The following is a 26,121-nucleotide window of genomic DNA, read 5'->3' on the forward strand; positions in this document are numbered from 1 at the left end:
CTACCTTCTGTCACTGCAGATAGAGTAAAATCTAACTGAACACATTCAAATGACCTCCAGCATTTCCTAAAAAGATTCAAAGTAAATAATTGCAGAATGTAGGAGATACATTTGTAACCCAGCATCTTTATGGCACTCCACCAAGCCCTTGCTTCCAGAAGCAGTAAGCAGAGGAGGTGGGAAGCCAGAATATGAGATACAAGTCAAGAAGTAACGTAGCTGGGCTCAAAGTAAACATGAAAATAATCCTAGTATTTACTACAAATAGGGAATTTGACCCAAGACAGCTCATATTCTGGTAATTAAAATGATGTAATGCCTTGTGTGGTGGAATGCTGACATGTTACACTGCTGTTGAACTTTTAGCAAGTATCCACCTAGGTTCAAATGGTTCAAATCAAACTAGTGTAACATAATTACTTCGGCGATGTGATCAAATTGTTCTAATTGATACATTAAGGCAAGTCAGAGAAGAAGGTAGAGTGAGAATCACAGGTTGCTTTAAAGCTATGATTCAAAGATCGAAGCTGAAATTCCTTTAAGTGGTATATTCTTTATTGCAGCGCTGGATGCACGGGGGATCTCTCCACCTATCGTGCATACCCAAAGCGGAAAGCAGTCTTGAATTTATACAATCAATCTATCAATATTCTACAAGCGCCTATACATATTCATTGCCTATCCCCGCCTTCCCTCGCTTCTCATGCTAATTAGCCTTTTGGCACCTTGCGCCTGCGCAGAACCTTCCAAGAATTGTGGGCAGGGGTCTTTGGGACGTGGGCAGGGGTCTTTGGGAGGAAGACCCCGAGTCTTCCTCACAGTGTACTTTTCACCTTTGGTCAGGAATCTGCTGAATTGGCAGGTTTCTTAATTGCAAGAGCTGGTTGTTGCTAATTCTCCTGTTTGTTGTATCTTTATAATGAATTCCAATGTCCAGTTTCGAGATTTATAGTCCTTACATTCGTTTCTCTGTCTGTCTGCTGCTTCCTTATCATGAGTTCCAGTGTCTTGTTTCGAGATATACAGTCCATGTCTGGGGATTGTCCTTGCCTCCCCAAAGCCTCCCCAATACCTCCTTAATCAGCTAGGTAAGTGATTTCCTGCAAAAGTAGGGCTTTCTGTCTTGAAGTTGTGTCAGGCTGCAAAGTGGAAAATGTAGCTCTGAGTATCTTACAAATCATAGAAACATTAAAGCTGGAAGAGACCTTCAAGATCATCTGGTCCAACCATCACCCTACTATCACTGTCACCCGCTAAACCACATCCGTAAGTGCCAGGTCCAATCTTTCCTTTGACACTGCCAGGGATGGTGATGCCAAAAAAAAAAAAAAGCTGGCACAAGCAGAAGAACACAACTGTGGCAGTACTCATGAAGCGTGAGTGGAATTGTACAAAATACTTCTTTTGCAGGAAGTGCTAAAAACGTCTTGTTTTGCAAGAAGGCTGTCATCTGTTGGTGAGCAGGTGGGCCTGTTCCACAAGAGACTGCTCTGCTGTATGTGTGTGTGTGTGAAATGAATCTGATTTAATCACGTTAAGATTTAACATTTTAATCATGTCACATCAAAAGAGTGCACAGAGAAGGGCTACGGAGCTGGGGAAGGGCCTGGAGCACCAGTCCTGTGAGGGGTGGCTGAGGGAGCTGGGGGGGGGTTTGGTCTGGGGAAGAGGAGGCTCAGGGGAGACCTTATTAATCTAATAACTACCTGAAAGGAAGGTGTGGGGAGCTGGGGTCGGGCTTTTCTTGCAGATAACTAGTGATAGGGGTAGAGGGAATGGTTGTGCCAGGGGAGGCTCAGGTTCGAAATTAGGAGCCATTTCTTGTCAGGGAATGGTCAGGCAGTGGAAAGAGGTTGCTCGGGGAGGTGGCGGCGTCACCATCCCCGGCGGTGCTTAAGGAACGGTTGTCCCTGGTGCTTGGGGACACGTTTTAATGGGAGACAGAATCACAGGCAGCGGGGCGCCATGAGAGAGGCCGGCAGCCCCCCTGAGGCGCCCCGGCAGCCGCGGTCCTCCAGCCCCACAGGCGGCGCTGGGCGCTGGGCGTCGCTCCCCGCCCGCTGAGGCGAGGCGGCCGTTTCCCGGGCGGGGCGGCGCGGAGCGGAGCGGCGCGGAGCGGGGCGGCGGGGCCGGGGCTGCCGCGTGCTCGGTGAGGGGCCGGGGCTGAGGCGGGGGCGGCGGGGCCCGGCCCGGCGGGGAAGGGGGGTAGACCTGGCGGCCGTGCGGCTGCAGCCCCCCGGGGGGGAAGGCCGCCGGGGGAGGGGGGTGGTGAAGGGCTGGGAGGCGGTGATTGAGGTAATTTAACGGGTTGTGTGCCCTTAGCCGCCGGTGGTCCCGGGTCTGGCGGTGCTGTTTGGGGGGGGTGGGAAATGGAGGCTGTGGGTTGGCGATAAACCCGGCCCGAAATGCGCAGTGCGGGGCCAGCCGGGCTTCCTCCTGCTGCCAGGGGAAACTGCGCCTTTTTTGGGGGGGTCTTTCTGCTTGAAAATAATGGGTTTGGGCCCGGTGTGTGCGCCTCGGTCTGTGATCCAGGGTGGGGTGGAAGGCATCTGGGAGGGGGAGACCTCAAAACGCCTGGTGAGGCAAGGCAGTGCGGGGAAACCCGTCACCACTGGAGCTTTCGGCTATTCCTCTGTGTCTTCTGAGTAGTGAAAATCAGGTAGTTCCTTCCTAAAAAATGCATAAGGTTAATATATATACATGTTTGATAAAGCCAATTATAAAAGCTTGTTATACTAGGCTACTAAAGGGCCTTTTAAATTTGGGGGCCAAACCCCAAATTATAAGTCAATTTTCAGCCAATAGATTCCTGATGCTAAATTTACACTTCGGTTAAAGTCTTCGTACGTACAGCTGTGGTGTGTGGGTGAAATGCTGTGGTACAGCACAGATTCACCAAATCTGAAGTCTGTTGGAAAATCAGCTGTGCAATTTTACCTGCTCGAGTCAGTGGTGGTCATAAAACAATCACTGTGGGGATGCTTTATTTAGAATTTTCTAGGTTTGATCACCTATGTTGTCTTCTTTCATTTTTTTTTAGTTAATGTGCTCTTTAGATGTTGAATGTTGTGTTCACAATATTTACCTACAGATCAGTTATTAATAACGTGCAAAACTCAGTTACCCAAAGCGTAGCTCAAAAGAGAGCTCCTGTCACACTGAAGAAACAGAAAGTTTACGTATCTAACATGAACCTTGAAAGCTGGATATATCTGTATACAAGGACATCTGGACGTATTCAGATTTCCAGCTGCAAAAATTACCTTTTATTGGTAGGAAATTATGAAATGTTAAAACCTCAGCATCGTAACAACTGCGTGCTCGTCTCCCCCTTCGTGCTCTTAAATTGTAAGTAATCCCTGCGACCGCTTCTAGGAGTCCTTGGACCGTGGGTTCATTGTCTTAACCATCAGAAATCTAGGCACAAATTGTACAAGATGTTGAGTAGTGCGAGATCAGCTTCTAGAGCTTTGTTTTGAGAGATTTTAGAAGATGTATGGGGACGGTGAGCGGGGAAGGAAGATAAGAGAACCCGTGGTGTAGTGTGTTTTTTGCTCTGGTAGAACCAGATGTACTTTTATCTGTACAGATGTATCCAAGCCAAGAAACTGAAGTCTGGGAACTGGGCTTTGTTTTGGTTATTGCATATCTCTTCTAGGATTACTGCGCAAGTAAATGTAGCTATTTATGCTACCGTATTTCTTAGGCCTTATTCAATGACTTAGTTTTTCAACCTTTTTTTACTCTGTGCCTTTTTAACGTGTTTTTCTCCCCATCTTCTTCCTAATGATTATTCCTAAATGCACAGCCTGGACTTTTAAGAGTGTAGAGGAAGTTTTCTTACAGTTTCATTATGCTGCAGTTATCTTGAAGGCCTGATGAGATCCATGATTTTACCTGTGGAAACAAGTATGTTGGTAATGATTGAGTCTTTAAACAATGTACAAATGAAGTGAAACTGTTAACTGAGCTCTTCAGCCATGACAAGGGGTCAGGTACATAAAAAGTTGCCTTATCAGCAGGACCATTTGTTAAAGAAAAACAACCAAAAAAACCCACAGAAAACCACAACTTATGCTGATGAAGTAGTGGAAGATGAAGATACTTAAGTGACCTTTTCACTCTGAGAACTGCTTTATTGAAAGGCAACCAAAGGAACAGTGGAGTATTTTCTGGACACTAGAAGAACAGTTCTGTGGGATCAGCCTGCGGGTCTGTTCAGCGTAGCATCTGGTCTCAACAAGTGGGCAACAGTTTATGCACAGGAAAGAGTAAAAACAATTGTGTTCACTAGGCAGTTGCTGCTTTTTGGTGGAAAATGTATTTGTTGGTAATGTATTGATTTAAGACTCTGAATGTCTTTTTGCAGAGAATCAGAATGACTAAAAAAAGGAAACATCAAGAAGACTTCCAGAAAGTGAAATTAAAAGTTGGGAAAAAAAAGCCAAAATTAGAAAATGCAACAGACACCACCTTCAAAACAAAGACCATACAAATTCCGGAGCAGCTTAAAGAAGATGGATTGCTTACTGCACAGAACAGAAAACTTAACATAAAGGTATATTGTGGTAATACATTCTGAAGTGACAGATAATGACTTGACATTTACCTTCTGCTTTCCTTCCTTTGTGTTGTCTTCCATATCTTGCAACTCTTAAGCTGAAGAGAGCTGTTGAGACTAAAATTTTCTAGTTCTACTTTTGAGACGAGCTGTGAGAGGACATCTTTTGGTTGTGCCTCTGTTAAGTCAGTAGACTTGTATGTATAACGACAGTTATGTAATTACCTGAAGGACAAGTTATGGTATCTTGTTTTTCCTGTTGTTGAATATTGCTGATTTGTTCATTGTTTAAACCAATATTACGTTTGTTTTGAATTTACTAGGCTGCTACAGACAGTAATACCTCATTGGAACAGATTCTGTATTTTCTAATATTTATTTAAAAATGTGCTAGAAAATAGGTGAGGAAATTTAAAGTCCTTAGAGTGATAATGAAAGCAAATGTTTGTGTTTCTTTCCTTGTAGGATCTGCTTTCACAGATGCACCATTACAGTCCTGGGGTTAAGCAAAATGCACTTCTTGGGCTCAAAGAGCTCCTGTCTCAGTATCCGTTCATAATCGATGCCCACCTTTCGAGTATAATAAGCGAGGTGGCAGCTGTGTTTACAGACAAAGATGCCGGTGTCAGAGGAGCGGCTGTTCACCTGCTTCAATTCTTGGCTTCCAAAATAAGAGCTGAACAGATTGCTCCGTTTTTCCCCTTGGTAAGTGCCCATCTCTCCAGTGCCATGACTCACATCAGCGTGGGAATTCAGGAGGATTCACTGAAAGTCCTGGATGTTTTATTGGAAGCGTACCCAGCTCTCCTCACAGACCGCAGTGTTATATTGCTGAAGAATTTTGTCGAGCTTATCTCTCACCAGCAACTGTCCAAAAGACTGAAGAGCAGAGAGAAACTCTCCTGGATGCTGTCTGTTAACCCAAACCGCAGGGTAACTTCTCAGCAGTGGAGGCTGAACGTCCTCATCAGGCTCAAGAAGTTTCTCCAGGCCGTGGTAGACGGATCCAATGAAATCGAAGACGAAGGGCTTCAGGAGCAAAAGGATAGTCCTCATTCTGGGAGGAACCCCGTATGTATAAGCTGGAAGGTCCACGCAAACAATCAGCAGCACATACAGCTGTATGAAAACGGTGGCTTACGACCAAAGATCAACTCCTCCTTTAGACTGAGGTGAGAAAACATCAATTCCCAAATTAGTTCGTGTCAACTTCGTGGGCACAATTAATGTCGAACTGGGGCTTGCTGCTGTTGAAAGCAACTGTTTGATTCTCATTGTGGGATTGTCTGTTAGTTGTATTGCAGGGTATTTGGTGTAACGTGCAGTTTTACTGCAGAGGCTTGAAAAACTCAGCTTGTTAGCAAGTAAAAGCTTTCTTTATGCTATTCATGATAATTCTGGAAGAGCATCTTGTTAGTGGTTTTTTGGGGTGCAAACTGAAGACTGCAGATTATTGCAGGGTATGAAATACGTGTGGGGGCAAGCAGAGTGGGATTTCTCTATACTAAATGTGAATGTATCTGTTACACAGCAATAAGGAACCTGATTGAAACTTTGTGCTTTCACCTTCAAGAGTCTATAATAACTTGAGAAGGAGCGTAATTTCTTCATCTGAATATAGCTTCCTTGTCAAATAGCACGCTAAGATGCACCTGGCTGTCTGAAGCTCTGCCGAGTTTCCAATTTTGGATATTCTAAATCAATTCCCAAGCTTGCGTCTTCACTATGGATAAAGGATGTGTCTGCTGAGACACGCTGATGAAAGTGGGGGAAAAAGCATAGTGGGCTTAGGAACAGAAAGGTCTGGGGCCCTAAGTAGACCTGAACTGAAGTTTAGGGAGAAATAACTAACCATATTTGTTTCTCTCTGTCTTTTCTGATTCACCTCAAACCAGAGGGGAACCCAGCCCCCCCCAGTTCTTGTGGTACCTTTTTAATGTTGCCATCCTCGTGTATTTATGGTTATAGATGTTACCTGTGTGGTGATAGAACAGCTGGCATGAACTACCTGAAAAGCAGAACTGCTGTGTAGCTGTTATACAGCATTTCTAATCTGTAGATCTCAGTTTGAAGAGAAACCACAGTCCTTGTTTCACTGCTGAGGAAGGCTGACTACGGGATGGATATAAAGTGGTTTTACCAAACTGAGCAGAAAAAAGGTTTAAATCCCACTGTGGGATCCATCATTATGTCCACCTCATTGCTTTGAAGGAGGCGCAGAAGAAGAGGTTCTCTTTTAATACCCCAGATGTGGGCCTGAATTAGCAGCTCATTTCAATCTCCATCTTGGTGACACAGGAATGGCTGTTCTGTTCCTGTTCTCTTAGGCTTCCTCTTGGTAGATAGTGCGTTACCTGTGGCATCGATGGGAAATTTACATTTTACTTAGCTTAATATAAAGCTTATTCTCACAAAAGCGGTTGTTAGCATAGCTTAAGAGTTCAGTGATGTCCGACAATAGCTGCTGCAGTTAAAGCTACCTTGGAAACCAAAGCAGTGAGATCCAGTCTTGAGGCAGGGGAGGGTTTCAGTGCGAAATGGTCCTGTGGACTTCATCTTGCAGTCACACAAGGCTGGACCACCGAGTGGCAGGGGGTTCTTGTGCTGCGCAGCGTGTGCCGTGCCGTGCCCTGTACTAGCTGCAGGTGCGTTGTATCCGAGGTCTGGGAAAATAAACCACACCTGGTGTCACCTGAATCGGATTCCCCTTTTCTGAGGAGCTAGATTTCGGTGAAGCATCGCGATCCGCTTCTGGTTATAAATGCTTTCACAAAGCCGTTCCAAGCACGAGGAGGAGCCAGAAGAGTGGAAGGAAACTCTGCTAGCATCCGAGGCAAAGTCGGCACAGAGAGCTGATGGCAGCAGGACAGAAGAATGGCAAGGGATAGCCACACAAGGTACTGAAGTGTTCTCATTCTCTTGTATTTGCTCGTGGGTTGGTGCAGCCCTTTGTACAAAGGGGCTAGCAGAGCTTGTTTTACTGGATATTTGTGGAATGTTAAGAGTAGAAGTTACCTGGGGGCTTTTGTTTGCTACCAGAAACAGGAAAGACACCTACAGCGTGAAGCCCTTCCCTCTGAAATCTTTCCTAGTAATCTGAAGATGTTTAATTCTGTCTCTTCCCTTCCCAAATGTGACCTTCAGTGTTCATTCCTGGGCCTCTGCTGTGACCATTACTGCAGGGACAGAAATGACCTCTAGTAAGAGGAGCAAAATGGCTTTGTTGAAGATCTCCAGTATCTCAAGTGGTGTGTGTGTGTTTTTGTTTAAAGAACGCAGTGCAGAAATAATCGAGTCGTAACTGTAGGTAATCAGAGTTGGCCAAACCAGAAGTAACTAATTGCATTGTGCGTGTGTGTTGGTGGCAAAAGGGCTCATCACTAACACTGCAAATAAGTTTTGACTTCTTTCTTTAAAAAGTAGGCTTCCAAACACCATTAATAATAATTTAAATGTTTGAAGTTGATGATACATTTGTGTTCCTGTATCCTTTTAATCTTGCAAGTCCATCAGGTAGGGGTGCAACCTCCTAGGTTACAGAACACGATTTTCCAGGGGTTTTCCAGCTAGCAGTATTAGTATTTGATGAACGGTGTAGATCTCTTCTGGAATGCTGGATGGTTCAGCAAGTCAAATATGAAGGCCTTATTATGTTCTGTTGTATGTTAGGTCTTCACTCTATACATGAATTAAAGATAACAATGAAGTAGGAGATTACTAGAAGGTGTTTTCTGCCTGATGTGTTGCTGCTGACTGCGCTGCTTTTTGCATCACTTCGTTTCAGGTTTGGAATAATGGAAGGCATTACAGCATCACAGCTTGAATTTGGTGGTACCAAGGTGTGTCATCTTTTTTTGGACTGGAAACAGTACTGAAGCGGAATGATAGAGCATCTGTTCTGCCAAGAAAGGATAAAACGAAGCTGCAGAGTAAATTGGAGAAGACTTGAGTGACCGAAACGGAAGACAAAGCACAGTGAATGTATATGTGTGTGCTGTGCATCAGATAGACAGAAGTGGAAAATACAGCCGAGTGTTTTTCTGCTGCAGTAGGTGATGTGTACCTAAGGAAGAGGAGCACAGTAATCTGATTCAGACTGCAAGACCAAGAGAAAAATTACTAACTTCCAGTGACTCCCTACTTCAAGCAGCCAGCAGTTCTTTACCTATTTTCTGTTTCTTTTATGCTTCTTTGATTTCCCTTCCCTAGATTTCTTTCATTCCCTTACTGTCACGTTGCAGCAGGGTTACAAAAAAAATTATTTTGTTTGGTATTCCTTATAGGAATATTGGCATTTTAAGAAAATTGACAGCTTAAGTTGCTACGTACATAAGTATCTTACAGCTCCCCTTAATAACAGTTCATCCCAAAGTGAAGGTAATGAGCTTTGTGGTGTTTTTCAGAGCCACCCTGCTAATAAGGAGTAGCAATAACGGATATGTGACAAAAATATCGACACTTTAATTGACATCAAACTCTTCTGGTTTGTTTAGCCGTGGATGGCAAAGGATGCACTCATCAAATGCATACTGAACAGATGGCACTGATACTTCGTACCCCTTTTGCTGTCAACCTTGAAGGTGTAGAGGAGATTATTTTGAGACCTAGGGGCTTCTTCTGAGGGGAGACATGAAAGCTGTGCTAAGTTTTGTTTCCCAAAAGCTCTCACCATCTGGGTGGGATATCCCTTTTGGCACTGATTCTTTTTTTGCTTCCCATTCCTAGTTTCAGGTGAGCACTGAAATAGAGGGCTGTGCTTTGTTACACTTCAGTAGGAATCTCGAGGCGTGTGTTCTCAGGTTTCATGCACCGCTCATTGTTTAATGAGGTGACTTTTCTGGTCCAGAAATAGCTTGCTGTAATGCCAGAGCTCTGCTGTAATGCCAGCTATTCTTTTCAGAAAAATGGTTTAAAAGTATGACTTCAGAGCTATGTTACCCAATTATTGACACTTCAGAATCTCAGCCAGGTGTCTGGTATTCGTATGTTACTGGCATTTATGGGACAACACTGTTCAGTGAAATTAGAGGGCTTGGTAGCAACTTACTCATCCGGTGATGCTGTAGGATTTGTGATGGGTACAACTAGAAGATGAGATTTGTCTGCTGTGTCTTTAGATGTCTACGTTATTCACCTTAAACCCTATAGTCTAAAAGAAACTGATGTCTTCGCTGTAGTGTCTACAGAGTAGATAGTTAATAAAAATCATTTTATTTAAAGAGGAAAAGCACAATTAAGTTGACTGCATATATTGGTTGTTGCTGTTAGTGCTGTTTTTTTTTTGTTTGTTTTTTTTTAAAGCTTCTTTGAAAACATATAGTAAATTGGTTGGCTTGAAAATGATAGGATGACCAGAGAAAACTGGTTAATCTCTTTAATTCGATACCAAGTTAAAATATTTGTAAACAACCTGTGGAAAGAAAGCAAGTAGTTTTTCAGATTTCATTTTGGGTGTTTATCTGTAAAGGAGAGTATCTTGGAGAACATCACTGAAACAGGAAGGGGTTTAATAGGAAATTGAGCATACTAATTTTTACTTATATTAAGAATTTAGAATTACAGAAATTCCTTGCTATGAGCATTTCATGTTCCATGATGATTTTGTTTTCACAATGCCAGCAATTATGTGTTCAAGTTAACATTGCTCCTCTGGTTTTTTTTTGTTTTTTTTTTTTTTAACTTTTTAAGAGCTCTTTTGTTTAGAAACAGATCCAAAAGCTTCTGTATAGCTCAAAAATAGCAAGAGTGCTTCGTGAGTTACTTTCTTTAAAGAACATTCTTCTTAAAATGGATTTAAACTGCCTGAATTTATTTGGGAGCAGTATTTTATCATTTGTGTTGATAATCCCTTTTGGAAAAGAAAACAGAAGTGTAATCAAGAAAAAAAAAATCTTGTTTTTCTTGCTTTCTGGGAGATGTATACGAGTTTGATTTAAATGATATCTCTTTATTTGGGGATATTTTTTGTTTATTATCAGATCATTTTAATAATTTTTGAGCTAGTTGCTCTCCGGAGCATTAAAGCTAAGCTGTCTAAATGGGAATCGGTTATGGTTTTGCAGAATGATTTCTATTATTATGAGCAACCATTACATTTATTATAGCTGAAGATCATTATTAACTGTAATAAACCTCATGCGTTTGACAATACTTTGTAGTCAGTTTCATTATTTTGCTTCAAGGAGCTTAAAACTTCAGGTAAAAGTTTGTTATTCTGTTGTGCTGAGCACAGTGAAATCTTGCCTGTTGCTTGAAGGCGATAATGATAATACAAATCGTATTTCTGCATTTCTGTAGACCTTACATGTAACAGTGGGGAGAGAAGTACTGAAATCTAAGAAGCTGCTATAGAAGCACACAGATTTGCAGGGAGTCTCGGGAGCAGGTTTGTTGTAGTTGGTTCGAACTATGGCCTGAATTTTTGGGTTAGACCTGTGTGGTGCCAGGAGTTGGACTCGATGATCCTTATGGGTCCCTTCCAACTTGGGATATTCTGTCATTCTATGATCCCATTACTCCTAATTGAAATATTTAGCAAGAAAGCAAACAAACCTTAAATGTTTTAAAGTATTTTTTTTCTGGTGTAAAGAAAAGAAAGCAGTATTGCTGAATCTGTTTTTAAAGGTGTGATCTTTATCTTTTTCTTTTATCTTTTTCTTTTTTTTGCTTTTGTCGTTTAGGTCTCTGGCAAGTGTAATGGACAGTGCAGAAAAAGGCCTGTCCTCGGCTGAAAATTTAAAAGGTTTTATTGAGATAATAATTCCGTTACTGATAGAGTGCTGGATTGAAGCATCTCCCGCACAATCAGCTCCCATTCTCGGAAATCTTTTGGAATCAGATTCTCAGCAGCTTATGCAGCAAGTGCTTAGTATAATACATTTATTGTGGAAGCTCACAAAGCGACAGGATGAAACATACAAAATGGTAAGGGAGAAGTGATCCGTGGCATAATAATGAGAGTTCATGTTGTTTTGATCAGAAACCAGTTGGTTGGTGATGGGAAATAGTGGAAATACTTGAGTAAGAGAGAAAAAGCCTAGGGTTTGAGCAAAACTGGAGTGTGGATTTTGTCAGGGCTCTTACTCTAGAACAGAATCTGTTGAACTGAGCAATGAGTTCAGCAGTGGCCTCCAGGAATCCTTCCTGACAGACCAGCACGGAAACTTTTGAGCCTGAAATTCATCCTGGAGAAGAGGAGCGTTGTCTCCCAGATAACCTCTAGAATATCAATCTGACCAAAGTGTGGTACGGAGGATTTTTTTTTCTTGTTTTTACATGCTGAAAGGTTTTACATATCAGGGCAGTGGAAGGAAAAACAAACCCTAAACCCTTAGCAAGGTAAGGTACAAGGGTTGAGGGTTGTATGAAGACACTAACTGCTTGGCAGTACCTGCACTGCAGTGTCATGGTTGGTAGTATCACCCATGACACTGAATCAAAGCCTAAATAAGAGCTTTGGAAAGCATCTCTGAAAGTTTTTGCCCTGATTATTTTGTCTTGTCTTTTATTTTGATAAATCTATTACTTTTTTTTTTTTTTTTTTTCCAATGTCTGCTGCTCTGCAGAAGGCCCTGCAAATGGGAAAATACATGCACTCTTTTGTCATTTTGGCTGTTGAAGGAATATCTTGACAGCTTTTATCTCTGTATAGGATTCTAGATTCACGTGCTGAACAAAACCTATGGACAGAATAATTACTACAAAAAATTCTGGAATCAACCCATTACACCAGAGTTAGCTAACAGACACAGACAGCCCGAGAGGGGTGAATTCAGTGTCCCCGAACAAAACGTGCTGTTCCCATTTACCTGTATCCTTTCTACAGAGCCACTTGGGAGCAGGCAGAAAGGAGGCTGTGGCAGCCTGCTGCTGCTAACCTTTTTCTGTAGGGTGCTTTAGGGCTGCTGCCCTTAGCCACAGGGTGCCTGCCTTTTGGTGACAAGAAAGGAGTGCTCCTGTGTCAAGATGTAAGACATTTCAGGTACACACAGGTGACCTTAAGATGGTCAGAAGAAAATCTGACGTCCATCCAAATTTTTTTTGAGGATACAGTATTTTATAATTGTATCTTCTCTGTTCCTTTATAGTTACCTTATATATAAGCACATTCAAATAGCTCAGTTTGAAAATGGAAGTTTTGCTTATGAAACAGTCCTTGGGCTTTAAGGGCCAAAGTGTTTACTAGAGATCTTTTGGCAAACCACTCTGAATGTGCTTGGTGGGAGCCTGTTAAGCTTTGAAGTAGTTTAATGGTCATTTTCTTGAATAAAAAAAGATTGTTGTGCCTGATCAATTTAATAACAATGCAAGCTTCTGTGTGTGTGTGGTGGGTTCTGCTAGACAGTTTGTGGGATGGTGACTTAGAGTGTCTGTTAACCCACAAGGTGAAATTATTTTTGAATATAAAAACCTTATTCGGTAAGGATGACCTTTTTTCAGTAAGATGTTTTGTTGGAAGTCCTGAGCTACGAGCATGTTAATAATGGGAAAGATGAAGGCAGTGTCAGAGCATGTCTTAAGGGAAAATTCAGGACAGTCACTGCAAGTAAATCAGAGTTCACTGATACATTAATGTAAAAGCACTTTCAGTTCATACCTGTAACTCACTTGGTTTAATATTGTGTATATCCACTCCAGTATGTGCTAGGAACGCATACTGCTCCAGTTTGGATTAAATGTTATCCCTCAGTCTTGAATTGTATCACAATTTTACTCCCTTTTTTTGTGGATCTTCCAGTTTGTGCATGATTGCATTGATGATTTTCACTTACTGCCGTGTTTTCTGTCATCTGCTTTCCTTAATAGGAAGTGTGGCTCCGAATGAATTACCTTGTTGATTTCAAGCACCACTTCATGCGTAGTTTTCCTTACTATTTACAAGAAACAGTAAGGCACAAAAAGAAAGATTCGTGGAAAGGGTAAGAATAAAATCAGTGTTGTGTTAACAGCTTTTAGATTCGTAAAATGAGACAACGTATGTGAGCATTACTAAGTTTGTAATGTTGCAAAACTTTTTATTGTGTGTTCCTGGGAGGTCTGTACAACCAGAGTTTTGGTTGTACTTCTTAAAATTTTTGCATAGGAAGTCATCTGAAAGTCCTCCAGTAGAGATGAAAAAGCTGTGTTAAAGAAGTGAAAGTACTGCAAGCTGTGCTACTGAAAATGGGGCTGTCATAGTGGAATCTTGCTTTTATTCTAAGGGTCTATCATGCTGCAGGTATATTTGTGTTTGAAATCATGTTTGGTATTTCAAGTATTGCATTTTCCATTCCTAGAAGGGCACAGAGACTAGAAATACAGCAGAGCTCCTACTGAAATACTTAACTTTCAGCTAAGCCTTACCCATTAAGTTGATAAAGCCAAAAAAAAATGTTCTGCTTTTCCAGGTTTTGACCTGAACTCCTTTTTGAAACTGAAAATCTGAGAACTAGTATTTGGGCAACGCAACCATGTTCCTTGTCTTGTAGATGACATCCTGACTTATTAAAATTCTGTGCATCCTTCTTCACTATACTCCTAAACACATACCCAATTCTTGCACTTGAAAATAAGTATGCTGTTGGATAGATACTGGAGACTTCCGCAGTTTTGTTTTGGATATTAATTGAGGACTTCCAAAAACGTACCCTCATGTCATGTAACTAAAAACAGTTGCCTTTCTGTTTTCCCTACTTACCAATATATTGGTGTAAAGGCTTGCATTTAGCAATCTCACGTGGCATTTTAAGGCTTCTGTCCTTCTCCAGTTTGCAGAATGTTACAGAAATTTATCACAGTTCTGCTGATAGCCCTTAGTGCTAAGACATTCTGAACATGAAAAAAGATACTAGCATTTATGCAATGTGTAAATTAAGCCCATAGCTTGAGATTTACTTCCCCGTATTTTACCAGTCGGCTTTACTGAATTGAAGAGTGACTAGGCTTCAGTTAGCACAGGGTGAAGTGCTCTGTTTTGTAATTTTCACAACTCTGTATCGTGTACTGAGTGTAGGCATTCATATGTACAGCTTTCTGTAGATAAATTATTTTCTTTTGGTATTCTGTGAGTGTTCAGTCAGCGTGCAGTGAAGTTCCAGCATTAGATGTCAAGCTGCAACATCCTTGATTCCTTTCTTGGTAACCCTTAATTTTGACTTTCAGACCTCTGAAGGATATAGTAACGGTGATAAATGTGTTTCTTATTCCACAGGAGATTGGAAAAAGGTACATAAATGAATTTCTCTATGCTGTTCATGGTGCTTTTAGTAGTGTGACAGTGACAAAATCCATGTGATTCTTCACAGAAGAAGAAACACACAAAGAAACAAAACTAAAGGGTCGTTTTTCTAGTGTTCCTTTTCCTGTTTCAGTCACCTAAAAGTGGTACTGGACCAGGGTAAAAATCTCAGAGGAGAAATCAGCCGTAGAGACACAATTTACAGCGTTGGTTCTCACTGCCACTATAAATACAAGAAATAGTTATCATGGTGGCAAAACAAAAATTGTCATTTACCTGAATGGGGTGTAAAACTCAAATATGAAGACTCTTTTTAAAAGTGTATTTGCTTTAAAATTTCAGTATTTGATTTTTCTTCTCCATGTGGTATAATTCCTACTGTGAAGTGACAGTATATTAAAAAGTGTAATTTCTTTTTTTTCTTTTTTTCCCTCCATTCTTACTTAGCAACAAGTGTTGTATGACACCCTCAAACAGCGTAGACCATCTTTTACTGAACTTAACCTTGTGTGACATAATGGTTTCACTAGCAAGCGCTTCAACACTTCAGGCAGATTCTGGTTGGTTGGACATGATACGGAAATTTGTGACAGATACTCTCCAGGATGGCAGCAGGCTGAATAGCAAGCAGGTGAACAGATTGCTTGGTGTGACTTGGAGACTCATGCAAATACAGCAGAACAAAGGTAAGATGTGAGTAGTTTCTAAAAAGTGAAACGTAGGCACTGACAAAGAGATTGAGTTACTTTTTTCTTTTCAGGTCACTTTGTCTTACATCCTTGGTTGTTACATCCACAGTGTGTTTTGTCTGTAGAGGTAAATTGAATTCCATGGTCATATCTGTACATGGCATTGAAAATTGCTTCGTTATTAGGAAAGCTGCTAGATTCATAGTGTTGATATACAAAGTATATATTTGTGTACCTGTCTGCTGGTTTTACTTCTTAAGGCATTCTTGTAAATGGGAAGACTAAATTTTTTCTTCACTGGAAAAAATAATTACAAGGAAGGAGAGTTGCATGATATTTTAGTATTTTAGTCTTTATTTAAAATCATTAATGTAGCTTGTAGACGTCCTTGAGTAATGTCAGATGGCCGTTCTAGTTCTATGGTAGCATGAAAAGTGTTCGAGACCAGGCTGGATGGGGCTTTGAGCAACCTAGTCTAGTGGAAGGCATCCCCATCCATGGTAGGGGATTGGAACTGGATGGTTTTTAAGGTCCCTTCCAGGCCCAAACCATTCTGTGACTCTATGAAATGCCAAGATAATTATGATGAAAGCTCTGGTAGCATTTGATTTTAATCCTTTTCCAAGGAAAAACACATTTCCAGTTATGACTTGCACGACCAACACAGTGTTTTGGGTTTTCTTCCCACCCCCTCGCCAAAATAATTCTTGACTGTGATCCAGATAAGACCTTGTTTGCCATGTCTGTTCGGTGGTTGATGCAGGACTTCCTAAAGAAAGGAATTTCTCAGGAAGTCTAAAGGTGACAGTGGTCTATGGTGTCTTACTGGTCTGGTAGAATTAAATTCCACAGCCAAGTGGCATTTATAGAAAACGCTATCTCCCTGGGAACAAAGCTAATAACCAATCATTCCTATCACTACTACAAAATTCAGCTTGCTGCTGAAGGCAAGTAATAGCCCACAGTCAGAGATGTGCCTGTCTCATCATCTGAGCTAATGCAGAAGAGCTGATACTAAAGAAATACGTTTCCAACTATTATATCAGATGCTTCACGCTTCTCTTTGTAGTAAAACACTGAATTTTGCTTTGTCTACTAGACTCTTGTTGGATAGCTAAGAATAGCTTGTGTTTTTCTAACCAAAGTAGCCATTTTAGTAAAACAATTCTCCTGGAGAGTGCAGAAAATAAATAAGCTTTAAAAACAAACAAACAAACAAACAAACAAAAAATAAGTGAATTTCCAAAAGATTGATGCATATGGATCTTGTCTTCTCATTCTGTAAAGGTTCAGGGATTTTGTTACGAGTGGGAAATTGTTTACCTCAGGAATCTGTATCCGTTTGTGTGAATAATTTATCTTGTCCCTTCTAGATAATCCTTGTGCAATACTAAGAGCCTGACTAGATGTAAGATTAAACCTCATTTGCTAGACGTAGAGGAAGTATAGTTTGAACAGGCTGGATAAATGGGCTGACGAGAACCTCATGCAGTTCAGCGAGAGGAGGAGTGAAGTCCTGCCCCTGTGAAGGAGCAGGCCCATCTGCCAGAACATGCTGGGGCTGCCCAGATGGAAAGCAGCTTGGCAGAAAAGGATCTGGGCGGACACCATGTTGACCGTGGAGTACTGTGTCCATTCTGGGCTTCCCCAGTTCAAGGGAGACATGGAGCTACTGGAGAGAGTCCAGCGAAGGACCACGGAAATGGTTAAGGGACTGGAGCGTCTCCACTCTGAGGAAAGGCTGAGAGAGCAGTGGCAAAGGTTGCCCAGAGAAGCTGTGGAGCTCCCACCTTGAAAATCTCTCACCTCGGAGATATTCAGAAACTGTATGGATGTGGTCCTGGCCATCAGCTTTAGGTGATCCTGCCTGAGCAGGGGCGATAGAGCCAATGATATCCAGAGGCCTTTTACAGCCTAAACCATTCTATGGGGAAAAAACCTTTTCCTTTCCCGAGTTTTTTGATGGTGTTCTAGAAATTCTGAACTGTATTGTACAAGGTGATATTCCAAAAGTTGGTACATACTGAAGATAAGTCTGAATTGTTAAAAACATATCTGAAATTGAGACTAAGGCCCTGAGAAGGTGTGTGTATCTAGATAGATAGATAGATAGATAGAAGACAATGCAAAAAAAAGAGCTGTTAATGTTTTCTTAGAACAAAACGGAAATTGAAAAAGGGAAAACCTAGACAGAAAAAACAACTAAAGATGAAGAGCTTTGAGCTGACATCTGAAGATTTCTCTCCTTTGTTTAAGATCAAACTCTGGATCTGCTCTTTATAATTAGGAGGTCTGTTGCTTTCTTGCATTTCTCAGGTATAACTTTAGCAGCAGTTTAGCTGCTAGTTGGATTTTTGATAAATTTTCTTCCAGTGAGAGAGAACACTCAGTCGCTTCAGGGAGGTTGACACATGCTGATTAAAACAAATATGTTAAAAACCTACAAGGACCTCAGCTGCATTTTGGAAGTCTGTACAATGTGGACCTTTTAAATGCTACCTTTAGATAATGCATTTTAAAATTGCTTTTGTTTTTAAACTTGTTCTACTCATAGGAAGCAATTCAAACAGTAGGACCTGCTTTACTGAACGTGCCATGGAGAGTTATTTGAAGGTGGCTGAATATTCTACGTGCTTAGAATATTTATTTCTTATACAGTTTTCCGTTAACGTTAATACCTTTGTGATTTCCAGCTAATTAATGAACTGCTAATCAACTGAGAATAAGCACGTGTTCTGTTTATGCAGTCCAAGAAAAATCTTCATTAGAAGAGTGTGTGAAATGAATAAGTTAATGTTTCTAGTGAAAAAAAAAAGAACTTAAATTATCTTAATTAAAATTTGTTCTAATATTTGACATATTTCTCAGTTGATAGATTTGTTAGATTTCAGTGGCTCCCTGCATTATGATTAAGTATGGCCGTGCCATTTCAGGTGCTTTATATCGTGTATTTTCCTGCGAATCTCTGTGTAGTAACTTAAATACATTCCCTGGTTTTACTGGAGTTTTATCAATTAAGACTGGCCCCTGAACTGGACCTGTAATCGTTTTTAGTATGGAGCATTCTTGTTAAAATGTGGTCTCCTGGGGCAGAAGTAGCTCTGTTCAGTGTGGAACAAATTATTGTGTCTGGTTTTGAATGCATAACTTTAACTGCTTTGTACACCTGAATGGAAAATAAAAGTTCTGTGGTCTTGGATTATGAAAACAATGAAAATAAGTGATTACTGCTAGTTAAGTGCATCTTGACAGCAATTAGTTCACTGGGATCAAGCCCTATTCAGACAACTTGAGTGAGGGGTAGTGCTCTTCATATGCCTCTTATCTTTTCAGATATTTCTCTGCTCTTTTAGGCTTGTCTTCTCACAATTCAGATATTTGTATGATTTTTTTTTTTTTTCCACGCTTTGTTAACTTTTACTTCCAATATTTCAGTCCTGGCTTCTAAAGAAAATGTTTGGTCTCTTTTTCAGTCTACTATAATAACTTCTGCACTTGCTGGCCAGTTTTGGCCACCTTTGACATGAGGTTAGAGCTCAAACATTGTTGTAAGTCTGGTGACAAAGCGTAGTTGGCTAAAGCTTCAGAGAAGAAAAGGTTGCAGTGCAAGTTTAGCAGATCTCATTGTAGCGGCTGGCCAGTGGCTCTCAAGGTATGTATTTTCTGGTTAAGCAGCAAACGTGGTGTGGAGCCAGCTGGTTCGAAGACGTGGAGAGCTGCTGAGGCTGATGTGTGTGTGGCAGGGAGGGTCAGTCTGGAGATCACCGAAGGCAGTGGCAGTGAGGTTTTGGAAACAAGGTGAGGAGTAAAGGAGACTGGTGATATGAAGTTACTGTGCTAGGGAAAAAGGATGTGGAAGATAGCTGTGGAAAACAGGAATTTATTACTTATTGCACTGGTTTCGAGGTAGCTAATGAGCTGTCTTCAGGAAGCTCTGGAGCTTTCACGTACGTGCTGTCTCTATAGCTGCGTGCTCCTTCCATAAGCTACACCACGAAGTGTTTTAATGATTCACCGATTTATCCAGTGGTTTGTTTTGAAGCCTTTGGGTACTTCCCTATGGAAATAACCATAGGTAGCTGCAGATACAGATTATATGTAATGCGTGTGTGTATGTATGAAATCAGCCAATTCAGCAGCACTATTTGAATTTTGTCTATATTTTCATTCTAGTGGCTACAGAACCTTTGATAAAGGCAGTATATACGCTATACCAGCAACGGAATCTCCTCCTTCCTGTTCGTACATTGCTTTTGAAATTTTTTAGCAGAGTTTACCAAAAAGAAGATTTGAGGACTCAAAGAATCAGGTAAAAACAAAACAAACAAAAAAAACAAAACACACTTCTATACTCCTTTTCATTTCAACACAGCATGCTTATTTCAAAAGTTAGAATATTGAAATGCTGGCATCCATTAGCACAGTCAAGCTTTGGGAATATAGTTATTTTCTGTCTGTCCTCTTCTTCTTTCCAATCCTGTATTGTGATCAGGCCTGAGTATATGTAGTTAGATCTACAGACAGAAAAATCTAACATTTATGCTGTGAATCTTAGAAAAAATACAGCGAATTTGAAAGACAGGAAAAGACTAGGCAGCATCCCATTTTCCTCTTCTTTTTCTCCCAAAGTGAAAAAGATTTTTTCCATACTAATTTCCCTGAGGTTACGTAACCACTGTTTTCTGAACTTACCTTGAAGTTCTGAGTATTTCATCCATGGCTTCATATGACTATCTAATGTCTAGAAAGCTTTAACTTTCAACTTTTAGATGTCACAAATGGCAGTATTTTTCCTGCTATTTTCCTTCTCTCAGTCCTCTGCATGGAATTTTAACTTTTTTAGTAACTGAAGACTGAACTCTCAAAAGGACAAAATTATTTGCAAAAAGAATATATACACCTATGTAAGATATTTTAAGATAGTATAATCTTTATGGACTGGAACAGTCCATTTCTTTCCATTAGAATCAGTGTTTTCCAGTCTTCAAGATGTGGACTGGGAAGTGGATCCTGGTTGACATTCGTATTATTATTCCATTCAGCTTGATATTACAGCTCTTTTAGCCTTCCTGTGGCTGCTCTTCTCAATTATTTTTTTTTTCTCAGAAGCTTGTTGAGAGCAGTATAAGAGGAACAGAGTTCATGTTGAAACAATTTCCATGAAATGGAAATGAAACTTTATTTTTTAGGTGTATCTGATTCCCAAAGGATGGGTGGCAGATTTTGGCCTGCTGTTGCCTGGGAGGAGGGTGGAGAGCACCTTTAGTGCCCTCTTATGCTGTTATAGACACTTTGTTTCCTCAAACTTTTTGGTGAGGGATTTTAAGTCTATTGAAAATTTCATGATTTTTATCATCGTTACGCTAATCTTATTGACACCTTCAACTTGAACTTCTTGATTTATACATGTAATCATTTGTTTAAGTACTGAGATGATACAGTATAACTTACAAACCAAAATTATTCTATCTCATAAGTAAAACTGTCACAGGAATGTTGCTAATCCTGCAAATTCAACTAAATTATTTTTTCCAGTTGTCTCTTATACTTCCTTTCGAATTTGTATCCTGTTTGCAGTGTGTAGCTTTTTTTTTTTTTTTTTTTATAATGTTCAGGGGAAATTAAGCAACTGTATTAGCTCTGTGTGGCTTGTAGACAGTGGGAGTAATGATATGGTTTGGTCCCTACAGTTTTTGGTGAAGAGATTTTTTTTAATGTAGAGATGTAGCAGATCTATTAATAAGAGTAACTTCAGGAGAGCCATGTTTGAAGTAATTTGCCTGGGTGCCATAGGAATTCAATAATAAGACAATAAATAGGATTCAGGAATTCTTCCTTTAATTATTGTATAAACTATTAAGTTACACATGAAAAATTTACTTTTAAATTTGAAAAGTGTGAGTAAAAGGCCTACCTGAAAACCTTAATTAAAATAATTCAGTACTTACTCCTTGATATGTAGTAAAAAGAGAGATATAATAGATCAAAAAAGGGAAAACAGCAATCTGATCGCCCAGGATTCATTTTTTTTTTTTTTTTTTTTTTTTACTTCATTTAGTCTCATGTTTTCTTAATATTACTGTTTGTTTTTTTTAATCATCATTCCTGATTAAGAAATGAGACTGGCTAAAAAAACAAGGGTTTGGATGTTTTGGAAGGGGTAGAAAGGATACTTTATTGTGCTTGACAAAAATAGTTGATTTACTGTAGCAGTTGAACAGAGAAAGAAAAGAAACTAAAATCATGTTATCAACTCCTATTTAAAGCAACCAATTCTAGTTGCTCATTCTGCTTTAAGATTTATCAGAATTGAAGAGCCAAGACGTCCATAAAGGTAGAATTGAATTTGAAAGTCTAATAAAAAGAGTCGTGGCTTGACTGGGAAGCTCAGGGGTAGTCAGAATGTGGTAATAATATAAAATGATAAGACTAATGAGAAATTGAAATGTTGACTTGCCAGCATATGGTCACTTCTCACACACTTACTTTCTAAACGAGCTGTAAGTATGTAATGCAAAAACTGTGCCAAATAAATACTTCTGTTATAACCCTAGGAGCATACCAATGTGCTCACATCTTCAAGTGAAATATTGTACACAAACCGTACTGTTGCAGTTTATTGTCATTTAATTATACCTAACATTAAAGCAACTTAGTCAAGACTGGAAAAAGTAAGTTTTTTTGTTTGTTTTTGATTGCCCAAAATAACTCTCCCTCTTTCTTTAGAAGTCGAAGTAAAGTTTTATCTCGTTGGTTGGCTGGTTTACCTCAGCAACTTGCTCTGCTTGGCTTGAGAAACCCCGAGCTCTCAAATCAGCTGATTGATATCATTCATTCTGCTGCTTCTCGTTCAAACAAAGAATTATTACAAAGTTTACAAGCCACTGCTGATCAAATATACGGTAAGACTTTGCTCTATAGCATACTGATTTTTTTTTTCCATCGCTTTTTAGGAAAGTTGCAGTACATGGAAAACACAAGTGTTTCTTAGGTGAATGTAAAGTGTGTGTTGTGGGGGGGGAGATCAGTCACTAACGGTGAAGGTTAAAAGGAATGATGTATCATTTCTTAAAGGCTGGCAAAATGGTTAAAATGTACAGTTAAAGTTATCAGGTTACCTTAATCTGATAGATCAAAAGCTTCAGTTTTTGTGAAATCTGCTTCTGATAGTATTGCTTCTTTTTTTTTTTCTCTCTTCCTTCTTCAGTGTTAGGTATAGTGCTGTACCTTCAGTAAATGTTGTAAGCATTACATAGTAACAGCTAGAAAAGATGAGAGATCACTGCACGAGATACTTGTGTGAAAGTTTTTGTCTATTAGAATGCTTGAATTTTGGTGTTTTAATACCACTTGCCAGAATTTTCCAAATAATTATTATTTATTTTTTTTCCTATTAATTTAATGCATGCTGCTCCATTTTGAAGTTGAAGCCTTGCCTGAAAGTGATTTAAGTTCTGTGGGTCTAGGGCACTTCTTGCTTGTTATTACCTAAGGAAGGGGGAATATAGTCTTGCTGTTTCAGGAAACACAAACAATTTTATGTCCATATGTTGTTAAACCCATACCTTGCTCCCTTTCCGCAAGTGATGAGTGAAATAGATTCTCCTCTTTACAAGAAATAAAATGTATTTGGGTCCATTAAGGTGATTATACAGTTGTAAGAATTTTATTGCTGTGCTGATAATAAATTGCCTGTTAGCACCTATGGGCTTTTCTGCTAAAAATGAAAATGTTCTCTTCTTCACAATTGCATTGTTGTGCAGTCTGGCAATTTTGTTGTGAGTATTGTGATAGATTTAGGCTATTTTCTCGACCAAGGCTCATAAAATAAAGTGATTTCATCTATTTTCAGTTTAAAGTTAAGCTTCTACTTGTTTTTGAAGATATGAAATCAGAAATGAGCGGATTTATACATGCTTGAAAATCAAAAGATAAAATATTTCTATTTTTATTATACTTCAGTTTAAATCTAAATAAAATGCTTCTTGATTTTTTTTTTTAATACAGACTCAATTCTTTTCAGTAGTTTTTAGGAGTAGTGCTGGATCTAAGTGTCTCTTGATACTTATTTCCTGAAACATAGCATTATTTTGTTAGAATTTTAACTCCTCGTAATTTCCCACTGGCTTTCCATATCACTTCTGTTACACTTGCTTCCTCTGCTCCTCAGTTTTCTTCGATTTCCGTCTCATTTTCCTACACTTTCAAACTTTCAATACCTTAGTGACATTAGGAGAAAACTGTATTTTGTGCCTAGCTTTTAATTCATTCTTTGTCTGTTTTCAGACCCGCTAGATGGCACTCTGGTTCTGCTCCCAGCTGAGGCTCAGCGGCGGCTGGTTCAGCTGGTGTACTTCCTGCCCTGCCTCCCTGCCAGCTTGCTGGCTTGCTTGAGTCGCTGCTGTATTATGGGAAGAATGTCCTCAGAGCTGGCTGCCACTCTTATTGGGATACTGCGCATGAGGTAAAATGCTTAACCCGTGCTTTAGGTTGCTGGAAAAACGTTTTGAACTTCCTAAGTGGTTTGCGCTACTTCAAAACACAAAAGATAACACAGAATGTAAAAATTGGTACCTGGAGGAAAGTTAACGCTTCTGTCAAATTTTACTCTTAGACTTTCACTTTACATTGACTGATTTTCTGCAGTGTTTGATATCAAAATCATATCCCTTACCTTTAAGGCTATGCAGTATTGAGCAGCCTCTACCCTGAATGTTATCACTGGTGGTCTTTGTTCTGCCACGGATTGCAGCTCTTCCTCGTAAATACTTAGCCTTGACCTCGTAAATGCTTTGACTTCACGGTGTTTGTAGGGAAAAACAACCAACCAGTATGTATTCTCATGTTCTGCTCTGCTTTAAAGTTTTTCAACCTTGCTCCTCCTATAGTTACCACACTTAAATAACTCTAAATTGTAGTTGCTAGGCGAGTGTCTTGTTAGAAATCATTCACACACCTGTTGTTTTTCTCTTGGCTTGAGCACGTTAGACTATGAAGGTGGGGAGAGATTGCTGTTCCACAGAAGCGAGAGGAAGGATTGCTGAGATTTCATTACAGTATTTTGCTTTGCTGCTTCTGGAAAAAGTACACTTGCTTTTTTCTATTCCTCACTTTTGTTGGAGCTTGGATAAATAAATAGGAGTTGGGCTTGTATGAATTACGATGTACTGCCAGATACAGACCTGTTGATAATTGCCATGTAAGGTGACTAAAGTGATGGTGATAAAATCTATAATACTCTCTATATAATGTGTTACTGCTATAAAAGTGAAAATCTGTGTAGTTTTGGGAACATGGATCTCCAATTTTATTTAAAAAAATAATAATTCTTTGCCATATACTACAAATGCAGTGACAAACTGACCAACTGAAAGGCAGGCATTGTGAGAACTGAAGATGGTAATAAGCACTAAGCTGCTTTTTTATTTTTATTAGATCTTATCTGATTTTCAGTGTGGGAGATTTTTACAGTAATAGTGTAGCTGAAGACTATCAAGAAGGTGCAGGTGGGCTGCAGGCATTTGATCCTTTTGGCAGAAGATGAGAGAGACTGCTGGGGGGCGGCATGCTTACCAAAAGTAGGTTACATCTTGGCAATGCAGGAGGAGGAGCAACTTTTAATTTTTTCAGAAGTGCAGAGTCTTCTGATCTTAATTTATGGCATTTGGAACATGTTTTAAACAAAGTAGGATTCAAAGATTGTGGGTTATCTACCTGAGAAGTGGATCTGAAATAACTATGAAAAATGAAGCTTGGAGAAAAAGATTTTAATCTTGATTTGAGCATCGTTTTTCTTTGGTAAGGTAGTTTCCACAGTGTGAAGAGGAATATTTTTTTTTTTTTTTTTTTAAAAAGGAATCTGATCAATTTTCTTCAGAAACATCTGAAAATAATGCAAACCTTTGTAAAGATTTAAATAACCTTTTTATAGACAAAGTGAATGTAACAGCATTGAAAATACTCTCACCTAGGTTGCCAACTTGAAAGTTTGTGGTAGAAATTTTAAAGCACTTGAAAACAAGCTTCACATTTTTTTTCAGTTATTGCTCAGCTTCTTAATATGTAGGTGAAACTTTTTTTTTTATGGTCCTGATCATAGATTTTTATGGTCAGAATTTCAACATAGGATGCCTTTAAGAATCGGAGAACCACAATGATGTCAGAAATTTTAGTGGCTGCTGTGAAGGGGATGTCCAAAAAAATTCTTTGGGACCATTGTCTGGTGGCTAAAATTAGCCACCATGCATGCAAAAACACTGAGATAAGTAACAATTAATATTAACTTCTCGAGAACAGAACAGTCTGACGCATCTTTTTCCTTGGGAAGGGATTAGTGCAGTTAAGAAAAAAAAAAAGTCGTCCATTTACTAGATCTGAAATTTATCAGGGCTTTAAGAGCTTCATCACCTGTCATTGCAGAATACGTGAGCTAATTTTCTGACTCTTATCATCAGCGAAGCCTGGCTGGATTATCGTGTCCAGTTTTGTGGCTTGCTTTTAGGTAATGATATGGACAAACTGGACTGAATCTAAAGGAGAGCAGATGAAGAATGATAGTCTGTAAATTGTGATAAAGGGGGATGACTAACAAATTGGCATTGTTAGGCAAATAAGACTGGGAAGGAGGGAGAACTTGTCTTTGTGTGAATAAAAGG

General features: G+C 39.7%; 1 protein-coding gene across 2 annotated transcripts in view; it reads left to right on the top strand.

Annotated features, from left to right (window-relative positions):
• Positions 1 to 4,302: 4,302 nt before the first annotated feature.
• The window catches only part of TEX10 (testis expressed 10), a 47,060-nt gene continuing 25,241 nt past the window's right edge, over positions 4,303 to 26,121 (top strand). Inside the window, exons 1-8 of one of the 2 annotated variants that reach the window (XM_032181387.1) lie at positions 4,303 to 4,558; positions 5,027 to 5,733; positions 11,242 to 11,485; positions 13,367 to 13,479; positions 15,225 to 15,463; positions 19,640 to 19,775; positions 22,196 to 22,368; positions 23,753 to 23,930. In XM_032181387.1, coding sequence (XP_032037278.1) covers positions 4,379 to 4,558; positions 5,027 to 5,733; positions 11,242 to 11,485; positions 13,367 to 13,479; positions 15,225 to 15,463; positions 19,640 to 19,775; positions 22,196 to 22,368; positions 23,753 to 23,930 — 1,970 coding nt within the window. In that variant the 5' untranslated portion in view covers positions 4,303 to 4,378. Of the gene's footprint in view, positions 4,559 to 5,026; positions 5,734 to 11,241; positions 11,486 to 13,366; positions 13,480 to 15,224; positions 15,464 to 19,639; positions 19,776 to 22,192; positions 22,369 to 23,752; positions 23,931 to 26,121 lie in introns of both variants that reach the window. The other variant, XM_032181386.1, reaches the window with a different exon arrangement.

The sequence above is a fragment of the Aythya fuligula genome, chromosome 2 (genome assembly GCF_009819795.1).
Source record: "Aythya fuligula isolate bAytFul2 chromosome 2, bAytFul2.pri, whole genome shotgun sequence".
Lineage (NCBI taxonomy): Eukaryota > Metazoa > Chordata > Aves > Anseriformes > Anatidae > Aythya > Aythya fuligula.